The 26,185-nt window shown below is 35.4% G+C and overlaps 1 protein-coding gene across 1 annotated transcript in view; it reads right to left on the bottom strand.

The window, feature by feature from the left end:
- Positions 1-26,185, bottom strand: part of LOC141428077 (G-protein coupled receptor dmsr-1-like) — a 63,797-nt gene that overhangs the window by 21,240 nt on the left and 16,372 nt on the right. Inside the window, exon 2 of the mRNA XM_074087817.1 lies at positions 9,935-10,806. Coding sequence (XP_073943918.1) covers positions 9,935-10,696 — 762 coding nt within the window. The 5' untranslated portion in view covers positions 10,697-10,806. The remainder of the gene's footprint in view (positions 1-9,934; positions 10,807-26,185) is intronic.

Consider the following 26,185-nt stretch of genomic DNA (forward strand, 5'->3'; position numbering starts at 1 on the left):
TAGATCTACGTCTTGATTTCATTCAATATAGTACGGTCCGTTGAAGAAAGTATGACTATGAAAGTATGGCTCATTTCGGTTTTGTTTTCACACTAACAAAAAGACTATTTGTACAATGATTTATTTTTCTAAGACAGGTACCACGCTGACAACGTGTAGGAAGAGAGTAAATTGCTTTATTTATTTACTAATATTGACGAGGGTAAATCAATGAAGCGATTCCTTGACGAAAACACAACGCCCGGAGCATGGCACTGAAACACATTATTTAATAATGATAAATCGCATCAAACACGTAACTATGTATAATGAAATCATATGGTCATGATGGGCAAATAATGTCACTGAGAGCCTTATTACTTAGTTAGTTTTCCCAGATACACAACTTGCCTACTGTGCCTACTAATTATCTACTATTCAAATATTAATATAAATATTTTATAGATAAAATTACTTGGTTCTCCTTATCTGACCAAAGATACTGTCGATATTTTATAAAAATATTTCATTTCCAGGTATTTGTATTTTCAAATATTTCATTATTGATTCAGGCTGAAGCAGTTTGATATCAAATAAATATGTGAAACGAACAGCTGTGCGTGTTCAAAAAGATTAGATGATACGAAATAGCAGATCACAGATCACAGTTTTTGACCTTGAATCATCTTTCTTAAGTATATTAAAATCGGATTTTAACTATATTTACAGATCCTACTTAACTAAGGGAGAAAATAACTAGCCACACTCTTTACTATGAAAGGTACAAAATTTTGAGCTGACATGAGTTTTTGGTTACTAAATTACGTAGCCACGACTTTGCAGTTGGTAGAAAATTAGACACACCCTGTATCAGGTTCAATGTTTTGGCGTTGCCATTTTACAAACGATTTTGTTTGTAAGTTTACAAAATAACTATGCGACACATATATGGGTTTATTCAAAACTATTCAATTCATCATCCCCATATTCACCCTGGTAATTTCCAACTGATAAAGAAATAATACTAAATTTTACAAACTAAATTAAAAACTATATTAAAAAGTAAACTATATCTAAAAAAGGCCCCTGCGTCATTGTGCCGAAGTTGCTGGCAGCATTTCCTCGTTGAATCGCTAGGCTAATTCTTTGAGCGAGGTAGCTGCCAGCTCTTCGGTCACCGGTGGCATCGATAAGCCTCTTAGAAATCTCTTTGAAGAGCCTTAGAGCTCCTGGGCCCCACGGACCAAGGGTCTCGGTCTCGACACTGAAAGGGACGGCGCCGAATCGATTCGGCGCCGAGACCATTATATTTGATTATCTTGTCGGTTTCAGCTGCCTCTGCTGCGGCTGCTGCCCTTGTGGAGGTCCGGTGGAGATGCGAAGGGGCTAGTGTGTCTACGCAGGTACCATCCCACACCAGGACCCTTCCCATACTCCACGGGATCAAAGACATACCGTCTGGTCTCTTGCCGTCGTCTCTTAAAATACCCGACGGCTCCAGGAAAGCCGGCACGATAAATAAAATCGATTCGAGTATACAACATAATGTGCATAATATCTTCAAATATCTTCTAATTATTATGTCCAAAAACACAAATCTTACATAAATCTCCTGAGCTGAAAACTTATTCTTCTGAGGCATTAATCTATTTAAGTTACAACGAGAATTTTCTTTAAACGGATCATAGGCACAATTATTTCGTTTGGAAAACACGAAATTTTGCGAACTCTGTCCCAGAATATTTATTTTCTAACGCAATGAAGTAAAATCATTACGTTTCGGACAGATCTGACTGGCCATATAAATCCGCAATAATCTGGGAGAATATGATACGTACGAATATCGGTATATCGTGGCACGCGATTTGAGTATCAATGGAGTTTTTGCATTGATACCGTCGAGCGTCGAGCTCAATCAATATTGATCAACATCCATTCATAGCTTCATCAAGATTGAAACTAGTGAAGGTACCAAAGGGCCTTAAGAAAATGTTTCTTATTTCATTCTTTCTGAATAAAAAGTTCAGCATCCTCTTTTTTAGCACTGTTGTAATGACCTATTGTTTAAAATCAGAGCTTAATCCCTGGACTGCCGGGTAATTACCAGCTTTCAAGTTTCGCAAAATCTATCCCATTCATCAGTCACTGCATCCTTACCTCTAAATTCTCATTTGCATATGCTTTGAGCTCTAAACGCTCATTTTATGTTTACGTAGAACAAAGTTACAATTTCGTTCAGAGTTAAGTCTCGGTTGAGCCATTCTAAACCACATTATACTGTAACCGAAAGGGATAGAATACATACTACAAAATAGATTGTTAAAGCAAACGTGACCTAATTATTAAATCGTTACAGTCAACTACAAAGAGATGTATCCATGTTAATCTTACAAAATGTTGTAACTTTTCGCATGCCAAAATTAATTACCCTTGGTAGGTGAGATTTCTAGTAGCAACAAAAACCTTACATTATCATCGACTCGTTTAAAATGCAACAATTATGTATCCTGCTACGCTTCTCCGAATGTACACTAACAAGCCTCTTTTACTATCTACCGATATATTAAGACAAATATAAGCAAACGTTTAATGTTCCAAAAAATGTAACCAGTATTTTTAAATTCAGAACACAGGCCCTATACTACGAAGTGCAAAATTCAAACTTCGTATCTTGCCGTCCTGTTGACGCTAATACGAGAGTGAGAGGGACGGTACGATACTAACTTAGATTTTAGAATTTAGTAGTAGCCCCCCTGAATCCAAGCAAGTCGATTCGAAGCTTAAACACTCAATTTCTTCTTCATTATCTACTAGTGTTTGCCCGCGGCTACGCACGCGTAAACCATTAGATCCAGCAGATGAATTGAACTTCCGGGATTTTACTTAATTCCCATGAAAATTCCCAAAAATTATTGCAGATTTTATTAACGTTTAAAGAAAACTGTGCTTAATTTCATGGTTTTGAACCTACCAGTTGAGATTTAGAGATTTTATCTAGATCTCGTGGGAATATTTCGATAAAAAGTAGCCTATGTATTATTCCAATCACGCAGCTTTCGCAAATTTTAGCTAAATCCGTTCTGTCGTTTTAGCGTAAAGGAGTAACAAACTATACACACACACACACACATATAACTCATAAATTTTCGCATTTACTATTTGAAAAATTAATAAAATAAGTGCCACTAAACTTAAAAAAAAAAAACTGTCGTTTCACGAAAACAGTACGCACTTGCCATTGCATACATCTGTCTCAGGTAATTGGATAAATACCTAATATTTATTTAGTGTGTTGGTTACGAAAGACGTCCACTGCTGGACATAGGCCTCCCCAAGGCTCTCCACTCAGACCGGTCTTGCGCTTTCCGCATCCAACGCGATCCCGCGATCATAACCAGGTCGTTGCTCCATTTTGTTGGCGGCCTACCGACAGCTCGTCTCCCGGTCCGCGGACGCCATTCGAAAACCTTCTGACCCCATCGGCCATCAGTCCTGCGACCAATATGCCCCGCCCACTGCCACTTCAGTTTCGCAATTCTTCGGGCTATGTCGGTAACCTTAGTTCTACTGCGGATATGATCATTTCTGATTCTATCCAGCAAAGAAACCCCGAGCATAGACCTCTCCATAACCCTTTGAGTGACTTTGAGCTTACTCATGAGGCCCATCGTTAACGCCCACGTCTCAGATCCGTATGTCATCACTGGCAACACATACTGGTCAAAGACTTTTGACTTCAAACACTGCGGTAATTTGGACAAATAGACGAGTGATCTCTTTCTCGACCTACCTAACTGGACCGTTTGTCCCAGGTATACAGGTCCAGGTAGGAGTCGTCAACAACTTCGAGCGCAGAGCCTCCGACTATTACGGGAGCTCGCACAACATGGACATTACATTAGACATGACTTTTACGAACGTTTATTTATATTTGTCATAATATATCGGTAGATAGTAAAAGAGGCTTGTTAGTGTACATTCGGAGGAAGCGTTGCGGGATACATAATTGTTGCATTTTTAAAGATTCGATGATAATGTAAGGTTTTGTTGTTACTACAAATGTCACCGACCAAGGGTAATTAATTATGGCATGCGAAAAGTTACATCATCTTGTAAGATTAACATGGATAGGTACATCTCTTTGTAGTTGGCTGTACTTACATAAATTGTCATATATATCATGGGCCCTCCATTCGCTTTGAATTAATGTGTTAGGTATTTCACAGTGAGGCGTTATTGGCCTAATCATTTTCCCAGCCCCAATCATTTAAAAAAAATGAACTTTTCACACTATTTTGGTTAAAAATTATTAGAAAAAATAATGTTATGCCAAGGGTTTGAAGTCATCTCATGTAGTGGTGTAATGGCGCATTTGTTTACATTTTATCTAAAATGGTCTGACATAGATTATAGATAGAAACAAAACGCATAGATGTGTAGGTAGGTACTTGTATAAGTCTAGTGAACATCGCTAGTGCCTTTAAGAAAATGTATTAGATTTTGCATTTTCTACTAACAATACACCGAAACTTTTATACCAGCAAACAAAAACGTTGACAAAGTTTGTAACGCTCGTCTAGTTACAAAAATAATTTAATCGAGGCAAATATTCAAATTACGGCACAATTCTTAAGAAAATGTTTTTGAGAATCTGAAACAGTCCAATTAAAAACGACAAATGAAAATATTTAGAGATTTAAAATCTAAATTACACCAGGAAAGCTGAATTAATTAAACGATCTCAAGTTCAAAAGTGATTTACGAGATATTATTAGCCCTGTAGATAATATCTTTCTACGTAGTTTAATGTCAGTAACTGTTAATTGCGAAGGTAGGACCAGAAAGTATTGTAGCTATAGATTTGTTACAACTTTAAGGCAAAAATATCGAAATGATGGTGATTAGACCTGCAAGAAAGATTGTGTTGTGCAAGTTGGTTTACATTACGCTGTTCCAATGACCACTTCAAACTTGTTCACTTTACAGCCTCGCAATGTAATGTAACATGCACGATTCGTTTTGCAGATCTAAACTGGGCTTTAGAAAGAGGTAGAATAAGGCAAATATGCACTCAAGTATAAAGTAAGTATTTATAATTATTCGGTCTTGTTTCATGTTTTAAATTTTAAGTGGATACGTGGGAATATAAAACTTCCTTTTTTAAATTTTCAATTTTTTTCCTCACGAAGTAACCGTAAGTTTTGTTAAAATGAATAAACTAAAGAAAATTCATTAAATAGTAAGCGGCCAAAGTTGTCTTTGTCTTACTAAATTCAAAGAGAGAGTTTATGTTATCAAATACCCAAGGAGTAATGAAGTCTTCATCGCCTATTAATTATTGGAAAGCAGAATTAATTAAATACTTACAATAAGCACTTATACAATATTCATTACTATAGGTAAACCCACAGCAGAATAATTTGTCATTAAAATATCAAATGAGTTTAAAGCTGCAGTTTTATATTTACACCAAAAACATGGTATTGCTGGGCATAAGTGTAGTCCCATTATAATCTACATTGATACAATTACCACCTTTAACTATTTTGAATTCAGTCTATTTACTTTTGACTATCGAAATATACTATGTATAATCGAACCAATTCGTTGTGACTATAGAACTTTCACAATAATTTTCTTAGTGAAATTTGAGTAAGTATCCGAGAAGAAAATTAATTGTGATTTAATCTACATATATATTCATTACAAAATGATCGGACAAGCTTCAAGGTACATGAATTAACACTCTATAAAACATATTGTAAAGTGATTTGAGAAGGATCAGATTATTGCTAAACGTTCATCAAACGAACGTATTCACTGACAATAAGAGTTATATAGAAACAGATCACATAGTCAGAATACATAGACTGTTTGTTTGTACACAGATTGTTGAGGACGAGAAAAAAGGTACAACATAATCGAAAAAAGCGGTTACTTACTAGATATTATGATCCATTAATATTATTAACGTGATCTACTCAGTGTAAAACATCTTAAACGAGTAACATAAAAGCTGCAGCCAGCAACCGACTACTTATGCATCATCGTCATCATCATCATATCAGCCATAGGACGTCCACTGTTGGGCATAGGCCTCCCCAATAGACCTCCAGTTGCCTCGGTTGGAAGCGGTTTGCATCCACCGTGAACCCGCGACTTTAACCAGGCCATCCGTCCATCTCTTTGGTGGACGTCCTACGCTGCGCTTGCCGATCCGCGGTCTCCACTCGAGAACCTTTCGGCCCCAGCGACCATCTCGTGTACGTGGGTCAAAATTCACTTTCAATATTTGAAATGAACAATAAAAGCTCAAAAAATTACAATTATCTGCCCTAAGATTTAGTAAGTAGGTATCATATATGTATAGGTATTATACTAAAAAGTAGTTAATATGTAAATATACCTAAACTATTTATATTTATTCGTGCAGAAGTGCAAATGAAACAAATTCAGCTTGTCAAAAATTCCTTAGTCAACGAAAGTAACTTTTTAAGATGGTTAAACCTCTCGCCTCTTTGATAGGAAGAGTACTTAATGACCTAGTCTAGGATTAGCTTCAGATTGAATAAAACATTTCTCAGGCGACATTCCACTATTGGAAAGTTTTAAATTCAACGCCATGATTAACTTTTTCTAAATGCAATCAGTTCAGCTCCATCAAATGAAAAAATGTTCATGATAACATCAATATAAATTATCAGTCGGACGGCACTCAGTACTTTCGTTTCGTATTCAATTATTTTCATTTTGTGTCCGTTATCTGCTATCACTTGTTATATTGATATTAATTGTGGAAGATCTAGATTTTTTCAATCAAAGTAGTATTATAGATTAGTTATCAGCAAAATCTTAGTTGTCTTTTCTATTTAATAGTAAGTCTCATTCTTTGAAATACTTAGGTTCATACATCCAAACAAACACTGTCAATTGAGTTACTAGCATTTACTACTATTACTAGTATTTACTAGCAAATTAAATGTGTATTGCTCCGAAACAAACTGCTGCACGCCTATGTCACGGATTATTCAATCAGACGACTGTAACAGAACAGAACCAATATCCGTAAAAGCACTAAGTATAAATCGTATTACTTATAGTCTGAAATAAACAGCGCCTATACAGGTTACACGAAACCTACACTTCAATCCCCCTCTTTGAAGTAACAAACAAAGGACCATCGAGAGTTGAGATCAGAATTTCAATTAGCTTTTGTGGCGTAAAGTTTCGAATATTTCAAGTGATATTTCTTTTCAACCCTCCGGCGTCTTACGTCAAAGTCGTAAATGTCCAGTGTCAAAATTGCGTCCACATCGTAAGAGGTCCATGTCTTACAGCGTCTAAGTTGTGCCACTTCCAAGTCTCGGGTGGTGGCCAAGTAAAAACCGGCCAACAGGCTGTCAGACACGTCCAGGACGGGGCTCCGCAGCCGTAACGTAAAAGTCGTTGCATATAATTTTAACATGTGATTGTTTTACTTCATATTTTACTTTATATTTTATTTTTTTATTATTATTTTTTTCTCTCCATCTAATGTATTTTTATGTGTATCGAATATGTGTAAAAAAATGTTTCTCTCTCTCTCTCTCTCTCTCTCTCTCACACATATTTTTACCCGACGACGGTAAAGCTAAAAATAAAGGTAATTATTTTAGCAGTCTAAAAAAAATGGTTGGATTTTACATTATAAAAATTAAATATTGAAAATATTTTTGTATAGCTGGCGCGTGAAGTATAATTAGATAGGTCTTAAGAAATGATCTAGACGTTTCTAAGTAGATTTTTGGCTTAAGATACTTAAGTGTTGAGGAGCTATGACGAAAGTACAAGTGTATTTCCAGACAGCCTAAAATAAACCATTGTCAAGCAAATATATAAAATGAACAATAAAGACAGATTTTTAACGTAGTCAAGTTTCAGTTTTTTTAACTTTTTTTTTCATACTTATTGTTAGGTATCCAAACTTAGCCGTGATAGTTTTCCTTATAAGTTGGCTCTATTAACTCTCATCATGATATTTTTTTAGGGTTCCGTAGCCAAAATGGCAAAAACGGTCATCATGTCTGTCTGTCTGTCCGTCCGCGGCTTTGCTCAGAGACTATCAATGCTAGAAAGCCGTAATTTTGCACGGATATTTATGTAAACTATGCCGACAAAATAGAACTTACAATAAAAAAAAATTAAAACCTACCTATAGACTAAGATTGGTTTTTTGGAATCTTTTTGTATTTTTTATTTTAATTCCAAATTCCCTAAACATCCCTAAAAATCCCGTAAAACGTATATCGAAAATACAAACTGAAATATAGATGCACAGAAAAACCAGAAAAATAAGACCAGCGCTGGGAATCGAACCCAGGACCTGGGTACTTATAGACGTAAAGTAGGGGTGTTTTTTTTCTCATCCAACCCTATAATAGTGTGGACGTATCGTTGGATAGGTCTTTTAAAACCATTAGGGGGTGTCTAAGACAATTTTTGATTCAGTTATTTGTTTGCGAAATATCCAACTTGAAAGTGCAAATTTTCATGAAAATCGAGCGTCCCCCCTCTAAAATCTAAACCGGTGGGTGGAAAAATTTGAAAAAATTCAGGGTGGTAGTAAGTATATTAAATTTACAAGGAAAACTATAGCGGCTAAGTTTGCTTGAGAATTATTAGTAGTTTTAAGAGTAAATAGCAGCCTAAGGTATAAAATATACCTAAACTTGGAATACGAAATCCTTAAAAAAATATTACTTACTTCATTTTTTCGTAATGGCTACGGAACCAGTTTAGCTTAAAGAGGGGTGGGTAGGGGTACGGTCGATTTTAGCAAAAAATTGCATTTTAAAGTAAAATAGTTCGCAAACAATTATTAAATCGAAAAAACTTCTTCACTGCCCCAATAGATTTTAAAAGATTTTTTCAACGATAGCCCACACTTTAGGGTTGAGTGCAAGACAAAAACTAAACTTACCCCCACTTTTTTTCCTTTTTTACATTTAACTACCTGGTTATATTACGATCTTGACATTCTACTACTTGGTTATATTACGACCTTGACATTCTACTACCTGTTTATTTTACGATCTTGACATTCTACTACATGGTTATTTTATGATCTTGACATTCTACCATCTGGTTATTTTACAATCTTGACATTCTACACCTGGGCACCTGGACATTTCACGACTTTGACGTAAGACGCCGGAGGGGATTTTTGTGGTTAGTCAAGCCATCGATATGAACATTAATTATGGCATTCACATTCCCACGCGACACGATTGATTAAAAAAATACGTATGGTCCGTTATAGGTAGCTAAAAGAACGTAATTAAATAACAACAAAAAAATTTGTAAAAGCCATTACACGTTTGTTCGCGGGAGCCGACGATATATAAAGGTAGGTGTTATAGAAAATATCATTATTATCTGGTCCTGTATGCGTCCCAGTGCTGGGAACATGCCGCTTCAGGCGGAGCGAGGGCTTTATGTTCCCACGATTCGAGTGCGGAAAAATACATATTATTAAAAAATACAGAGCCTATATCTTTTCAAACGAATTTTATAGAGCACTTGCTCAAACGTAAAAACTTTATCTGTAAAATTCGCATCTCGACGCATTCAAGCAGCTTGCATGTTTTAACTTAGAATGAAACTTATTTCATTGCCTTAAGTTGTTCTGAAATCCTGCCACTAGACTATTGTAATAGTGGAGTCACCTTAATTTCGTTTTATGAAGAAAGTTATTCGTTAGTCTGATAGGTACTTAAAATGCAGCTCTACAATGAAATTTTATAACGAAATACAGTAGCAGCTCTTGAAAGTGTTAGCTGAGCTCCTTGTTTATAAAGTATGCTGTCAGACATGACTTTAATAAATAAACGTGGTTAGATTCGATAGTGATGTGTTTTACGTAAGCTTGTACGTTTTTAAAAGTTTTCAAACAAATTAAAAAAAAATATTTGCTCACCTCATTTGGTCCCACCGTAGAACGTTTCAAAAGTATCTGTCTTCTTCTTTCTGTCATAGTCAACTTTGAAATTAAACACGAACTTAGCACTGATAGCGCGATACTTGGAACCAGTTTTAATATTACACTGTAAATCCACATTATAGCTGTTACTAATTCTACGTTCTTTGACATTTCTAAAACGTAAACGGTCCGATTATTTGGCAGTTCCAAGTCCTCGGCGAACTCGGAATTGTTTAGATGAGTCACTTCGCTCGGCACTATATTCATCGCGAAATAAATAGGAAGACACAAAAAAGGACAAATCAAATACGCGCTCACAATAGCGGCTGTTGTATTTCTTTTATTACACCAAGATCTGTTTTTCTGAGGGAAGGCTATGGCAACGTAGCGCCACACTGCCAGCGTTACTGTCAGCCAAATCGATATAGTGTGGAAGGTTTGGCTGAATATGGAGTGGAAGTAGACGAAGACGGCCCAAGTGTAGGTATTCTGATTGATCTGCGGGCCGATTTTGATGTTCATATGTATGGCGTATGGTATGTACTCTAGCATGACGAGAAGGTCGGCGAAGGCGAGGCCGGTAAGAATGGAGTTTGTGGAGCTGGTCATTTCGCGTCGACTCAGAACGGCAATGTTGATGGAGTTGGTGGCGGAGCCGACGATGCAGATGACCAGCGCGATGTAGCCGTGTAGACGGCTGTAGGCCTTGTTGAAATTGGTGGCGCCCGACACACAGAACGCGTCTGTCACGTTCGCCATGCTTGACGTCTGGTTGCGTTCCGGCACGTCTTGTCATCGAGCCCGGGGCACCGGCGAGACCAAGCTCGTCCATATGCTAACCTCACTTGTGAGAAGTTTTGTCATCACACCTGGAATTAAACAGAATGGCCTTTTTAATCAAAATAAATAATATGGTCATTAATAGATAAAATTATTATTTTTTGTACACAAATCGTAATTCATCAAGAATCTTATAAGTAGATGAATTATCTGGAGCTCGGAATCGCGTATGCTATGCACACGTAGTGGACTATGTATGTGTTTAGGCAGTTTTTAATTATCTCTTTTCTTGTACTGATAGCATAAAATGAGGTTTGTTACGAAATGTTTCACTCGCCGTATCCCGTGGTTACGAGAATATAAGGATTGTGACTATGAGCTAAAACCAATTGCCATTCTGCGACGATGAGCGAGTGAGATTTATAGTTTATGGACATATTATTAGTCGATTTTCGTACCTAACACACGTAAACCGGCGGTTGCAACGATTTAGAGAGCCCATTAAAGAAGTAAAGACAAAAAATTATGTCAGTGCCAAATTCAGTCTAAATTATTATAAAACAAATGACAGTGGGTACCTACCTATACGTAAATTTTTCGTTTTTTTCGTAAAGCCTATAGTAGCCTCGCGTTCTTAACCGATTGTGATGAAGTTTGGTATGGAGCTAGTTTAAGACTGAGAAGGACATATATAGTTTTTATCCCGGAAAATATCAGAATTTCCTCTGGCGCGCTATAAACAAATATTTGGTTAAAATATACATACGTATGGTTTTATTGTATTTTTCTGTATTTCCGTAATATAGGTGCTAAGAAGACAAATAGATCGAATGTTAAATAATCCCTATCATTTAACATTTTATGTGAACTAGAAGCAAAAAATGTACATAATGATGCCACTTGTTTAGGTTCCATAAGTACCTAACCTCAATTAAGAAAAACTTTTAATTAAGTATTTTTCTTTTCGTGCGAACGGTACAACCACAACATAAGTAATGCAATGCCGAGCTATCAGTAATTTGTCTCCAAACGCAGATAGATAAAAACAAGAAAATTAGTAAGGCGTTTTTCATTCAAGCGGTGGGCTGCGGTATAAAATGTGGTGAACATTTCCTAAGAGATGATAAGTCTCAGAATAGCACCAAGGCCGGCGGCCGGTGGGACTATTGTGCGTAAAATATTGATACACGCGGTCATATGGGTCACACGTGTGTAAATGTTCTTCAACTAAAAACATTTAATATCATTTTTGAAAATGTTTCCAAGATGATTCATCATCTTTTCATATTAGTCGTAAGATGTCCAATATTGGACATAGGCCTGCCCCATGAGGGTATAGGTACCTGCAGTTGCTTCGGTTGGAAGCGGCTTGCATCCACCGTAAACCCGATGCTCTAACTAGGCCATCCGTCCATCTCGTTGGTGGATGATCTACGAAAACATGCGCTTGCTAATCCGCGGTCTCTAATCGAGAACTTTTCAGCCCCAACGCCAACCAAGTACATTCGTACCATTTGCTTCTTGACCCACCGAAGAACGTTCTCACAGTAAATGTCGCAATGAATTCCCTTGTCAAGCAATGCGATGTCACTATGACTTTTTCTACGAAAAGGTTCCACAATGGATCTCGATTCAGTTGGTTTGATAGTACCTTGTTAACTACCTAAGTACATTTTTTAATTAAGGATTCTAAAAATTTTAACCGTTCGTGTTGCAGATTTAATAGTTATAATCTGTCAATGTACCTACCTAATGGTTTTTATTCCTAATCAAAAAACAACAAATCGTTTTCGCTCTCAAAAGTTTTAAATGGGTTGGTAAAATCTATAAAGTGATAAGTAGTAGATCATTATGATAAGAGTACAGATCTCCACTGAATTACATAATTTTGTTACCGTCCGAGGTAAAAAAGCTAAAAAGTAAATTAGCGCAAGAGTCTGATTTGGCGCGTTGAATGATGGCTACTTAGTCCGTACTCCATTATTTACCTACTAGTTTAGTTTTTTACTTGCAGAAAAATAAAAGATAACTTAGATTTCGATATTTTACTATTTAACTAAAATAATAGTTATTTGTGCAACAAGAGAGCAAAGTCGTTTTTAGGTGCGAGTGTTGATTTTGAATCCCGGGTAAGCGAAGGATTATATAATTGAATCACCAGCGATAGCGAGTGATTCTAGGTTAGAATCCTGAGATCAGCGAGGGATTGAAACTCACGAGATGCAAAAAAACTTTGGTCTCGTGTGACACACACGACTTTTTACCTGAGCAGCAAGAACATTTTATAGGTTAAAATAAAACCACATATTTTTAGAACACAAAAAATACCAAAAACTTTAAAATGTAATCCGTGTGTTAAGAAATAAATATAGTACTTACTTAATCACAATTAAAACTTTTTCTCAATAATGATTCATACGGTCGCCATTATATCTTTAAAAAGTCACTTAAGAATACCAGACAACGATCAAAAGTCTCCGGTAAGTAGACAGGTTTTGAATATGGAACGAAAAAGTATCCAGTAGGTACGATACAAATCTCATACTTACTGGTAACATCATACTTTTTAACTGCAAAAAACCTTATCTTTGAGTCATTAAAAGGGTAAAACAATAAACGTATATTTTTTATAAAAATAAACCTTTAAATATGATTTTATTAGGATTTCTATTGTTTGAAACATGAATATAAATAGATGAGTTCCAAATTCATTTAATTTGACAAATATTTGATCCAACTTTAAGAGATAGGCAGTATACGAGGAACCATTTTATAAAAAAAACAAGCGGCTTTCGTACAACGAGGTTGCATACTTTATTAAAAGAGTGGGAAAATTGTAACATTTCGGAAATATTTTGCTGTCATATAATTCAATATGTTTTTTTAAATTTCACTTCGTGTTTTTGTTTTTCAATTTGTCCTTATTATAATTAATTCATTATTGACATATTTTTAATGCTAAAGGTCAACACAGTATTTTTTTATTAGGTTGGTAGGTGCTTCTTGCTTTATTAAAAAGTAAAAAAAAACTTAGAAAAAAGTAAAATTGAGCAGGATATTCGTTCATTTATGCTCGTTTTGTGTACTAATTTACCGGCCTACAGAACTTAGTATCGATTTGATCCCTAGCTTTTTTAGCTTTTTTATCTCTAGCTTTTTTCATATTGAAGTGAAAGTGACAGATCAAAGTCAAGTTCAAATATTATTTAAAAAAAATAATTACAAAGCTACTTTGTCTCACGGAGTGAGCAAAATGCGATTTTACTCACTGATTTTTCATAGCAAAACCTGCCTGTTTGAGCTGCTGAGGTGAAAAATATTTTTGCTATTGACGACAATACCACATTCTACAGTAGGTAATAAAAAATTGTGTATCGTCTACGAATTTTTCTTCATTACGTTTTATTTCATTTATGTAGGGTTTGACATTGACGAGGCGTATAATTAGATTTCTCTTTGAGCAATTAATGGCATTGTTACCTAATGTTATTAATGTAAGCGACAGCAATTATCCAATCTTTGTATTATTAAATTTGTCAAAGGCTTTTGTATGGCCTACCTTTAAGTAATTATATAGGCCATATATTTACAAAATAAATTAATATCATGGGACACTCGACTAGTCCCAAAGTAAGCATAACTTAACTTATATCATACGCAATGGATTATGGAACCATTTGAATGTACTTACCTACCTACACTTTAAATTAGGTACGCAGCTAACTTCAACGTTTCAGAAAATATAGACATTAAAATTATAATACACTATGGTTATGTTATATGAAGTTAAAAATGTGCCAAGTATCTGGTAGCAATTCAATATGGTTTGTGTTAAGTTCCCAATCCGCACATAACCCGCGTGGGAACTACGGCCCAAGCCCTCTTATTAAAAAGCCAACTTAGTTTTTAGTTTTTAAATACTAACATTATTTTTAAGATTGCTACTAATATTATTATATTATATAATATTATATTATATTTTTAAGTTGAAAAAAATTCAAGCATCATGGTTATTATTTTCATTACGGACAATCGTTACATAATGACTATGATTTATCATAACGTGATCCAAGGCTACATTATCTCAATTTTGTTTACATTTTTCTCTAGATAATTGTAGAAGTAGCATCATTCAATGGACGGAGAAAGAAAGTATAAATGAATGAAGACAATTTTTTGTATTACATACTCGTAAGTCATTGATATTTATATATTGAATAGGTATTCGCGGGCAATGGCACAAGTAATAGACATTTCGCACATTAAATCAAAAACTGTCCTAACTCTTTGGGGCTTTTTGAGTTAAGACCAAAAGCCCCAAATTTTGAGTAACGACAGTTTTTGATTTCATAAAATTAATGATTTAGCAGCGGTGTATTACCCTTAACAGCTTGATTTCCAACGGATTGTCTGTTAGTTACTTTTGTATACTCGGTTATGTTTACTTGACTTGAGTGATGACACGTACATATAGTACACATGTTGACATGTGATGTACCTACGCTAACTATTCACTGCATGATTCACTCGCATAATGAATGAGTGAATAGTTTTCTTCTCTCGCCGCCTTAAGGATGACGAGTTGTTTTTGCTGCGGGTTGTCTGACAAAAATTTTCTCGTCGCGTCACTGACATTTAATTAGGTACTTCGAAAAGATAAGGTAAATGTACGAGTGCTCGCCACTGTCCCAATAGTTGTCACCTTTAAATACTTCTCATTAGGAAAAGAGGTGACAGCACGGTATCATCTATTGAGCATTAGCTAGTCGCGCAATCGGACATTTTATTCACCTTATTGGGTTCCATTACGCTAATAAATACCCCTAGTATTAGTTTTATTTCTTCAAATATTTTTAATGTATAGGCATCGAGTTGTTACAGATTTATTATATTTATATATAGATACCTTATTACAGATACTAAAAATTAAAACTAGGTACGTATTATCAACGCCATCACAATCTCTGAGATAGGTCTCAAAAGAGAGGTGGTGTTTCGAAGTGGTGGTGTTGGCGGTCGAAGGGTTTTGTATGCTAATCTAAGCAGTGTCCCTAAAATCAACGCCTAAACTAAGAGAGACGACAAAGCAGCTCTTGAACCACCAGATAAAGCTGCACCTTCTTAGTTTTATTTTGTTTACGAGATAGTGTGGGAGTAAAAGTGCCAATATCTTGATATCCATTATGTATAATATTTCTGTTAAAGTTAAATTTTCTTCATTTGATAGTTTTAGCTGCTCTATCAACACTCTAGATTTGGCGTCGGCTTTAGGGACATGTATGTATGTGTACCTACCTATGTCACAGAAACGCAGCCATTTTGCAAGTATGGTAGCGATGTGAAGAGGTGATTGTTTTAGAAATGTTTGCTGAAATTAAATTAAAGCTTTTCTGTTTTCCATGTTGAATTTCCAAAGTTCATGTTTTCATTTTTTTTAATGTAACTCGTGACAATATGTCATTGAATATTTTCTCCCCTGACATGAAGCGTTCTCAAAGCTATTAATCCTTAAATGTTTTTCAGGACAGTTTTAAGCATTTACATTATACAGTCATGAATACGGTTTTCTGTGATATTTGGATTTGCTTTTTTTCTAATTTTTTTCTGAAAGTTCTTTTAGTAAAACGGTCTGTCTTCGAAATATTAAATTATTATGCTGACGAGCGAAATAACTTTATACATAACTAGCTTTTCCGCGCTTGTTCGCCTGCAAAAAAAAACCGTGGGAATCCTGCACATTATACTGTGGTCTTCATTGACGCTGCATTGCACTGAAGAAAACTATGCCAAAATTCATGACTCAGAACCCAGCAATTAAGATTTCGAAATTTCATTCCGATCCGATGTGGATAGCGGGATAAATGCCAACCTTGTAGTTTTTGCGTGAAGGAGTAGGTAACAAACATCCATTCATTCATTCATACATCCATCCATCCTTACATTTCTTGGCTGTGACATGGCTTCATTTAATTTGTTTAAGGTATCCACTAATTGTAACATTAAATTAAATAAAACTGTCCAAAACAAACATTTATTTTTTATTTCCACGTACAATTATTATCATTAGGTACAGGTTACACATGTGTCATATGTGTACATAATGTCTTACATTGAAAATACAAACTGAGATATAGATGCACAGAAAAACCAGAAAAATAAGACCATCACTGATGGTGACCATGAGTGTTGTAGCGGTATAGCACGCGGTACGGAATACCGAGGACCTGGGTTCGATTCCCAGTGATGGTCTTATTTTTCTGGTTTTTCTGTGCATCTATATTGCAGTTTGTATTTTCAATTTAGGTTTTACGGGATGACCGTAAAAGTAAAAATTTGGAATTGAAATAAAAAATACAAAAAGATTCCAAAAAACCAATCTTAATAATGTCTTACGTTTCTCTGTTGAAAAAGATTTCCTGGAAGAGATCGCTCTAGAGCGATAAGGCCGCTTACCATGTAATTTTCTGTGGGTACTTGTTTACCTGTTCTCTGTATCGCTTAATATTGTGGTGTAATAAAGATTCAAGGTATTGTATTGTATATCAACTGTAGAGGAAGTATAGAAGTGTTTCAAAAGTTCACATTATTTCAGATGACAGTATTTTTGGAATTATTTTGTTATTTGCTGTTGCCCGCGCCTTCATTCGTGAAGAATTAGATAGCGTAGCGCGCGCTGTCTGTCGTGTTCGTGAGCAACTCAATTTTAGGATGAAAAGTGTTCTTTTGATTATTTATTCTGGTCTCCTAATATGATATATGCAACTTTATGTCAATCGGTAGTTAAGGCGTGAAAGCGGGTCAAACAAACTCATTTTCGCATTTACTATAATATTAGTAAGGATAGTTATGATAAAGGAATAACCGCTAAACTGTAAAAATCAATACCTGTAGGTATATTGAGCATGGCACGACTCACGGTGTAAACCCTTCGTTTTGTATCTAATAGCTTGCCAGTCGCTAATTGATTACATCGCTGAAAGGCATTAAGTAATTCATATCTGAATACCCCCTAATTTGATAAAAAGCTATCAAGTCGATTTTATCAGTATGGATTTCGAAGTTTTTGTGTTGTTTATAGATATAAAGCATCATAACATGGTTCACTGTGAGCAAAAATATTATGAAAAATACATGAACCCTTGATTAAACATAACGTTAAAAGTCTTTGATCACAGAACGATATGTATATAGAACAAATATGTTTATATATTATTTTTATATTTGTCACTGAATTTCTCTCATTTAGCTGAATTGATTATAATTGACGTTCCTTTGTTTATATTTGACCATTCGATGGTTTGCGGTAATCTGGTTCGAAGAACTCAGGCAGCATAAAATTTGTTTCTTTAACAGTTTTTTAAGACATGCCTTTGATTAAACTTTGTTCTGAGGGAATATGAGCAAAAAATAGTAAAACTAATTTAAATTCTTCTTTTAGGTTTTGAGTTTCTTTAAACCGACTTCAAAAAAGGAGGAGGTTATCAACTCATTTGTATTTTTTATTTTATTTTGATGTTTGTTACCTCAGGACTCCTCAATAATGAACGGCTCTGCATCAGAAAAAGCAATCTTTTGTGGAAGGTGACGAGCAGTTGATATTAAACGATTGTATCTTAGATTATTTACCCTAAAAAGCGTGAAAAAAAAAAATGTATAACAAAAAATGAACTGACTACAAAAAACCATGAAAATAATTTTCTACCAGTCTGAAGTCGGTCGGTGCCTCAGCATGAGCCAGCAGGAGTGATTGAAGCCCAATATAAAGTGCGTAGGTGAGGTAGATGACTATAGGTCCACTATTTCATGGTTGGTTATTTTCATGGTTTTTTGTAGTAGTGAATAATGTGATCTTTTATTAGATCAATCTGATATAGGATCTGATACAGATCTGTTCACTCACGAAGGAGCGCCTCTCCACAGCTAATTATCAATGTGCAATAGTAGGTAAGAGTAAACCTCGTACTTACCTACACGTTTGTCTTAGTGTGCGTGACTGACCGGTACGCTTTCTCATGAGGACACGTTCGAGCTACGCACACATAGACTTTTCGTACGGATACGTTTACAACTACAATTATAAAATGTGGAGGGGCGCTTCTTCGTGAGTGAACAGATCTGTAATTTTTTTTATTCGACTGGATTGCAAACGAGCAAGTGGGTCTCATGGTAAGAGTTCACCACCGCCCAGAAACATCTGCAACACCAGGAGTATTTAATTGCAAAAACTACTTTACTCAATTATGTTGAAACAAATTTTAGAAACTATCTGATTGGTGATTTAGTTCATAGCCACCCATATATTACTTCAAAACAAAGCCTGCATAAAAATTACCAAATTAATTAATACATTGTACCTACTTCATATTTTCATAAAGTTACGTACTATAAAAAGTAAAAATTCTTCAGCACGTGAAGATAAATTTGAAGTACCTATTAATCTCGCAGTAAAAGGTAATTAATAACTTTCATGTGCAACTAAGCGAAAAACTAAAAATAAAACCACTTAACAAGGCTGTCTCCTATAACGGCTGAAAGTTATTTGTACGTGTTTTCGTGCAGAGCCAATGAAAGCGCTGACGTTTATCTCAAAAGGATAGTGTTTACGACCTGAGATGAATGCTACTTGCTTACCGACAGACTTCATTTACTCATAACATTATAGTCTATATGTAAGTACTTTAGACTACGTAGGATGGTGATTATTATAGTTAATAATAAATAATGCTTTGCACGTTTATGAATCCACATAAAAAGTCTAGAACAATGTTATCATAATGATTGTCATCATTATCTCCGGCTATGCACGTCCCACTGCCTAGATAGAATTTGATATCTAAGTACTTTACAGAATACAAGTAAAAAGCTTAACAATTGGTTTGCTTTTTTAAACATAATAAATAATACGAGTATGTAGATTCTGTCATGGTTATAAATCATAATTAAACATTAATTAACACAAGCACACACACAAACATCACGCCTGTATTCCCAAAGGCAGACCACACGAAACGTTACCGCTTCGGAGCCAGTTTTAGCAATTTTAGGTTTTAAGTTTGACAAAAACGGTACAATAGTGACAGGTTGCTAGCCTGTCGCCTATGGTATACCTCCATGGAAGAAATGGAGAGGTGTAATTCTAATCCGACACAACACGGGTATCGGGTATTAGGGTTATAAATGAACATAATTGTAATTTAAATATTGCAATGAATCATCATCATCATCTCAGCCTATATACGTATATAAGGCCTTCCCTCAGGATGAGAGGACTTGGCCTGTAGTTCCCACGCAGGGTCAGTGCGGATTAGGAACTTCGCACACACCATTTAATTTCTTCGCAGGTTTGCGCAGGTTTCCTATTTATGTGCCTATTCCTATTCCTATTTATCGCCGTAACACTTTTTTAATTCATTTCATTTTGTAAAAGCAAACAGCTGCATTATGAGTTCTCTAAAAGGAAAATGTACTTATTCTTAATTTAATTTTCGTAACTAACAGTGCTACTCGTAATCTGAGTTAGTGAAAAGGGAGAAAAACAATCACAACACAACCTAATTTTAAAATTGCACTAAATCGAATACCGAGCAATCGCTTTACTTCTGCAGCAGTAACTTAGGATGTCCTAGAATAGTATTTTATGCAACTATATCGTAATAGGGGTCCTTAAAACACGAGTGTGGGTTTATAAAACGAGGCGTAGCTGAGTTTCATAATAGGGTCACATGAGTGTTTTAAGGCCTAATTACGTACAGTTGCATACAATATTTTATCCATATCTATAATTAAATCCTCTATCATGTGTTCAAGAACCATTGAGAATGACCTGCATTAACGAGAACTAGGTAGGTATGTCTGCCCCACGAGCTGCGCCCGTGACGACCTGCTGCTGCACGTGGTCGCGGCGCCCCCCCCCCCCCGTCCCGTGCTGTAATGATGTATGAAATCTCATTAAGATACAGATTTCTTTCGTAATGACCATTACGATACAGCCGTGTTCATAATAGAATCCAATGTCGTAATGCTGGTCATTACCTATGGTTTTTGAACGCATAATTGAGGATTTACTATATGAGTGTAGATAAAATAATTTTTGACTTTATCTCACTGGAAGGCAGGCGTCAGATTCACCTTCATAAAATGCTTATCTATATTAGTGGATAAAGGCACGACGAGCCCACTAAAGTGACAGCCAATCTTTAACAATTTATCATTTTATTAGTAAAGCTGTCTGAGAACAGAGATTTATAATATGAAATTGAATCTGACGACAGCAGAGCTATTAGTATTCAAAGGCGTCTATTTGTCTGGCTCGGTTGACCAATTTCTTACGTGGTTTGTTGTGAAGAATTCCGTTTACTAAACGGCTATGGTTTGCTAAAATAATTGGGCTCCGAGGAAAGACCGTTACAGGAAGTTCTTGAAACAAAGCAATCAAGTTTAAAGAAAAAAAGAAAAGTAAGAATTGTGTAAGCCGTGAGAATTTCTACGTAAAATTCATATTTATTACCTGTTGAATATTTCATTTTAAAATATTTCAAGTCCCAGCTTCTTTTAAAAGCATTGGCGAAAGACACGATCTATGTAAGGTATATGAATCATCATATCTAAGTCGATTTTAAGGTTGTAATTTACCTACAACAAATTTAAATTACAACCTTAAAATCGTCTTTTTTTCTTTTTTAGTCCACTGGATGGCAAACGAGCAAGTGGGTCTCCTGATGGTAAGAGATCACCACCGCCCATAAACATCTGATGCGTTGCCAACCTAGAGGCCTAAGATGGGATACCTCAAGTGCCAGTAATTTCACCAGCTGTCTTACTCTCCACGCCGAAACACAACAGTGCAAGCACTGCTGCTTCACGGCAGAATTAGCGAGCAAGATGGTGGTAGCGTGGTAGCAATCCGGGCGGACCTTGCACAAGGTCCTACCACCTGAAATTACAAAGAATATAAAAACTTATGGCATGTTATTTTCTTCTATTTACTTTTAATGATAGGTAATTTTTAAAAATTAAGTACTCTATTTTCGTAATACAATAAAGTTGTAATGTCAACAAGATTTTATTTGATACCGAAACCTAAATACTAGAACGCGTTAATTTTTTTTAGTGTTTATGTTTGTCTCCGTATAGCTTACACAACATACTCGTATTGTTTCCGATGCAATTAATCTCTTTCAAAACAGAACAGGGTCGCTATGTTTGAGAGATGACACACGTGATACGTGACGCTATCTTAGGGATAGGATAGGAGTATTGGTAGGGTTATCCTGAAAAGTAAATAGATGTTTTAATGTCCTTATTCAAATATGACACATCTCAAAATAAATATCATAGCGTTGGTTAGGGCGACAAAGTTACTGAGCATAAATGTCCGGCCATTAAAATAATACTGTAGGTACCTACTGACTGTTTACGAGAAATAAAACAAATGTTTCGTATAGAATGTCATCAAAATTCAGTTAGGTTAGCTACACAAACATATGGATTTTATTTTTCATTTATATATAACCTAACCAACGAAAAGTTGGGAAACCTTGTCACTTCAAACTTCAATATCTCAAAAACGGCTACACCGATTTTGATAAAACATGTATAAGAACCATCGCTAGAAAACTTGATTTCAAATAAAAAAAAACACATTCAAATCGGTCCACACGTTTAAGAGCTACGGTGCCACAGACAGACACACATAGCGGTCAAACTTATAACACCCCTCTTTTTGCGTCGGGGGTTAAAAACGGCACGAATCCATTCGGTATTGCTAAGAACTGGAAGTTACCCTATATACTTATTTTGATTTAGTATAAGTACCTTGTAATATTTTTTTTATCTAAGCGTCGTCGGTGTCGGGGGACCGCTAAGGTTAATTAATACTTTAAAAAATACAACATATGTACTTTAGTTTCCTGTTAACCTTAGCAGTCACCCCACACCGACGACGCTTAGATAAAAAAAATATTACAAGGTACTTATACTAAATAAACTTAGGCTAATTTTACGGGAAATCAGCATAGTCCCCGCGGGATAGGGATAAACGAATTCTTCGCAGATGAAGTCACGGGCAACAGCTAGGTAGTGCATAATTATTTTTTACTTTTTAGTTTACTTTTTTACTGCCTGAATTTTGACTTCTGAACAAATTATTATAAATACATTTTTATTGGTAATGAAATTTCACAAACTCGATTCTCTAATTTTTATTCCGAAAGCTTTTATACAATAGACTAATAGTAAATGATAAATTAAATTTTATTACGTTAATAATCTTTCATCTATCTACAAACGTTAACAATGTTCTGCAGATTTGTGATATAAGTAATATGGTAATATTAAGTAATATCTTCCATGAATGCCGATAGTCTAAGTAGGATTTGCAATGCATTAAAGTTCAGTTCTCATCTACGTATCTAGTAACTTAGCTGTTAGGCCATCGTAAAGTTGGGCCGTTAGCTGTTGCTGAGAAAGGTAATTAAAGGCGAGGGTCTAGATTCTAGACTGTAGTTAGAACAAGTCAATTAAGTATATTACGACCACCGTTATTTCAACTGGTGTTATAGTCCACCCAGAAGATTTTGCTGTTGATAGGTAGTTTGAAAGTATTTTGAGTATTTTATTATTGCTTGTTTTGTTCAAAAATGCCCTCAATTTATTTCCTGCTCAATAATTTATCATAAAAATTTAGTTATTTTTTTTATTAAAACTACCTATACCTATTTAAATTTTACATTACTGAAAATACTAACAGATAGGTATTCAGGAACAACAGAGATGTGAGTTAATAAAAAAAAATACGTTTTAGATATTATTTCTTGTATAAAAGGATTAGTTATACCAAAGTTCAAAATATATCATAAACTTATTTAACTATAACAACTGAAGACATTAAAAACTTCAGGCTTTAAAAAATTCTAGATTACAAATGAGGCCTAGAGCGTACTTATAGCTTTCCTGCTTGCTTTGTCATAATGAAATCTATAAACCACATGTATGATATCTGTTTGTGATGATAACTGTTGAAGGTACATAGCAAAAATTGCAATAAAACCTACATATGTGGCTACACTCACCTCAAAATGCACTCATGCACTTCAGTGCCCTCACTGCACTATATCAGTGCCCTCACTACTGCACTATATAATTCGCATACTTTCACTAGTAACTTTTTTGGGGTTCCGTTCCTCATAAGAATAAAAGATAACCCCTCTAAGTTCGCTTCATTGAACGTCAAGCCTGTCTGTGAAGAACTTTTTTCTCAAGAGGTAGCTATCAATTTAAAATTTATGTTATGAATCACTTTGGGCTATAGCCTCTTACAACTGTAAAATCAATAGTTGGAAATTTATTGTGCAACCGTAAAAAATATATAGTAACTAAGTTTACGCGATTAAAATAGTTAGAAGTATATTTTTCTATAAAAAACCGTGAGCCGCCTGCGCACTGTTTTTGTAAAGAAATACATGCATAGGTACATACACACACAATTATATAAAAGAAGTTATGAAATTCGGCAAGAAGTGTAAAACTTACCGCACAAGTAAACAAAAGGGTTCGAAAATGACTGATCCGCAAAAAATAACTATTAATGCTAGCGGTACACCCCGAAATTCAGTAAAAAGCTGCAAATGGTGTTAAAAGTATTAAAATCGGAACGATGGATCTTTAGGCCATACGAATCAAATTGACCCGTAGCACGAAAAAAAAAACAAGAAAGCCATTTTCTATGCTGGTTGCTCTTTAATTATATTTAGAATTGTTTTATTTCAATTTTCGTCATACTCGGTGTGAAAAGTTGTATACAAGAGTCACTCGGGAGCAAAATTATTTTCATCCAGGGCGTTAACACTTGAACCCCTCATTATACGCTCAGGATTCTACTTTAGAATCAGTGTCTACGCTCAGGATTCTATTTTAGAATCCTTCGCTACATTCTGAATTCAACGTACCGCCCTTCCCGTAAGTACATCATTTTGCTCCCCTATGACACAAATAACTATATTTTTCATGTATATGAATACAATTTTTGTGGCTTTTTAATTTGGTTCCTGTCAATACTCGAGTCTATTCTACATAATGATTCAAGCTTTTGTGCACCGGCTCTATACTATGAAGTGCAAAATTCGAACTTCTTATCTTGCCGTGCCGCTGACGCTTATATTATTTAATACGAGAGTGAGGGGGACGGTACGATATGAACTTAGATTTTCGAATTTCGCAGTAGCCCCCTGATATTTTCGCGAGTCCGGTCCGGCGACGACGTAGAAACGAGTGCGCAGGGAGTGTTTCACGGCTCTATAAACAATCCCTAGTTAGAATTTATAACGGGCTGTAAAAAGGCAAGTGTAAAATTCAAACAAGCGTGAAAAAGCTCTTAGAATGGAAAAAGGTTTTCCGCTGTAATGTAAATACCTGGCAAAATAACAATAACAATAACGTCTACAGACGCAAAATTAAAATTTAATATTTTTAACCGACTTCAAAAAGGAGAAGCTTTTTAATTCGTGGGAATACTTGTTTTTTTTATTTTAGTTACATTTCTTTCCTTTGTTAAGATTACCTACTTCTTTGCCGACGTCACCTTGTTTCATAAGCAAAGAACACAACTTAAAACGAAATGTTTACTCATCGTTTCTATTTTCATACATACCTACGTGTATATTTACGTACGTACGCGTAAATTTTTAGTCATTAAAGGACAAAAGACAATTGTAAAAGCTTCTTTATATTTTTCTTAAATATTCTTCTGCGGCATCCATGCACTTATGCATTTGTTTAAACCAGTTTCCAAAATAGGTAAAAAAAATATCTTCTGGAAGGTCAAAAAATTCTCTTAAATTCATCTTCTGCTTGATCCACTGTCCCGAAATTTCGTCACCACGATGTTTTTTTTTTTACTGTAAGGAACAAAATGTTGCCATTCAGATATAATATTATTGCACAAGAAAGGCGACAAAGCCGACATAAATAACACAATAACATTAGCTTGGTGTTCCACTTGTACAAACTGTTCACTAAAACACCAACACCAACCCCCAGAACAGGCTGGTTTCCGACCATCATTCTCGACAGTAAACCACCTTCACTCCCTAAACCAGGTGATGGAAGAAACCAATGAGTTAAATAAGCCCATTTACTTGCCATTTGTTGACTACAGCAAGGCTCTTGACAGCGTTAAGCATAGTGCAATAATATCTGCGCTACGTAGTCAACATATAGAGCCTACCTATGTTGGACTCATTGGCGCAATCTATCGCAAAAGCACAGCAAGCGTAAAACTTCATTCTCCGGATCCCACTTTTGCGATACAGAAGGGAGTGAAATAGTCTTCTAAGCTGTTTACCAGCTGTCTCGAAGAGGATTTTAAGACATTGACGGTCTCTTGGCAGAACAAGGGAATTGATGTTGGAGCCAGAATGTTGACTAACTTTCATTTTGCTGATACATTGTTCTCTTCTCTACATCGGCAAT

This window comes from Choristoneura fumiferana, chromosome 5 (assembly GCF_025370935.1).
Source record: "Choristoneura fumiferana chromosome 5, NRCan_CFum_1, whole genome shotgun sequence".
Classification (NCBI taxonomy): Eukaryota; Metazoa; Arthropoda; class Insecta; order Lepidoptera; family Tortricidae; genus Choristoneura; species Choristoneura fumiferana.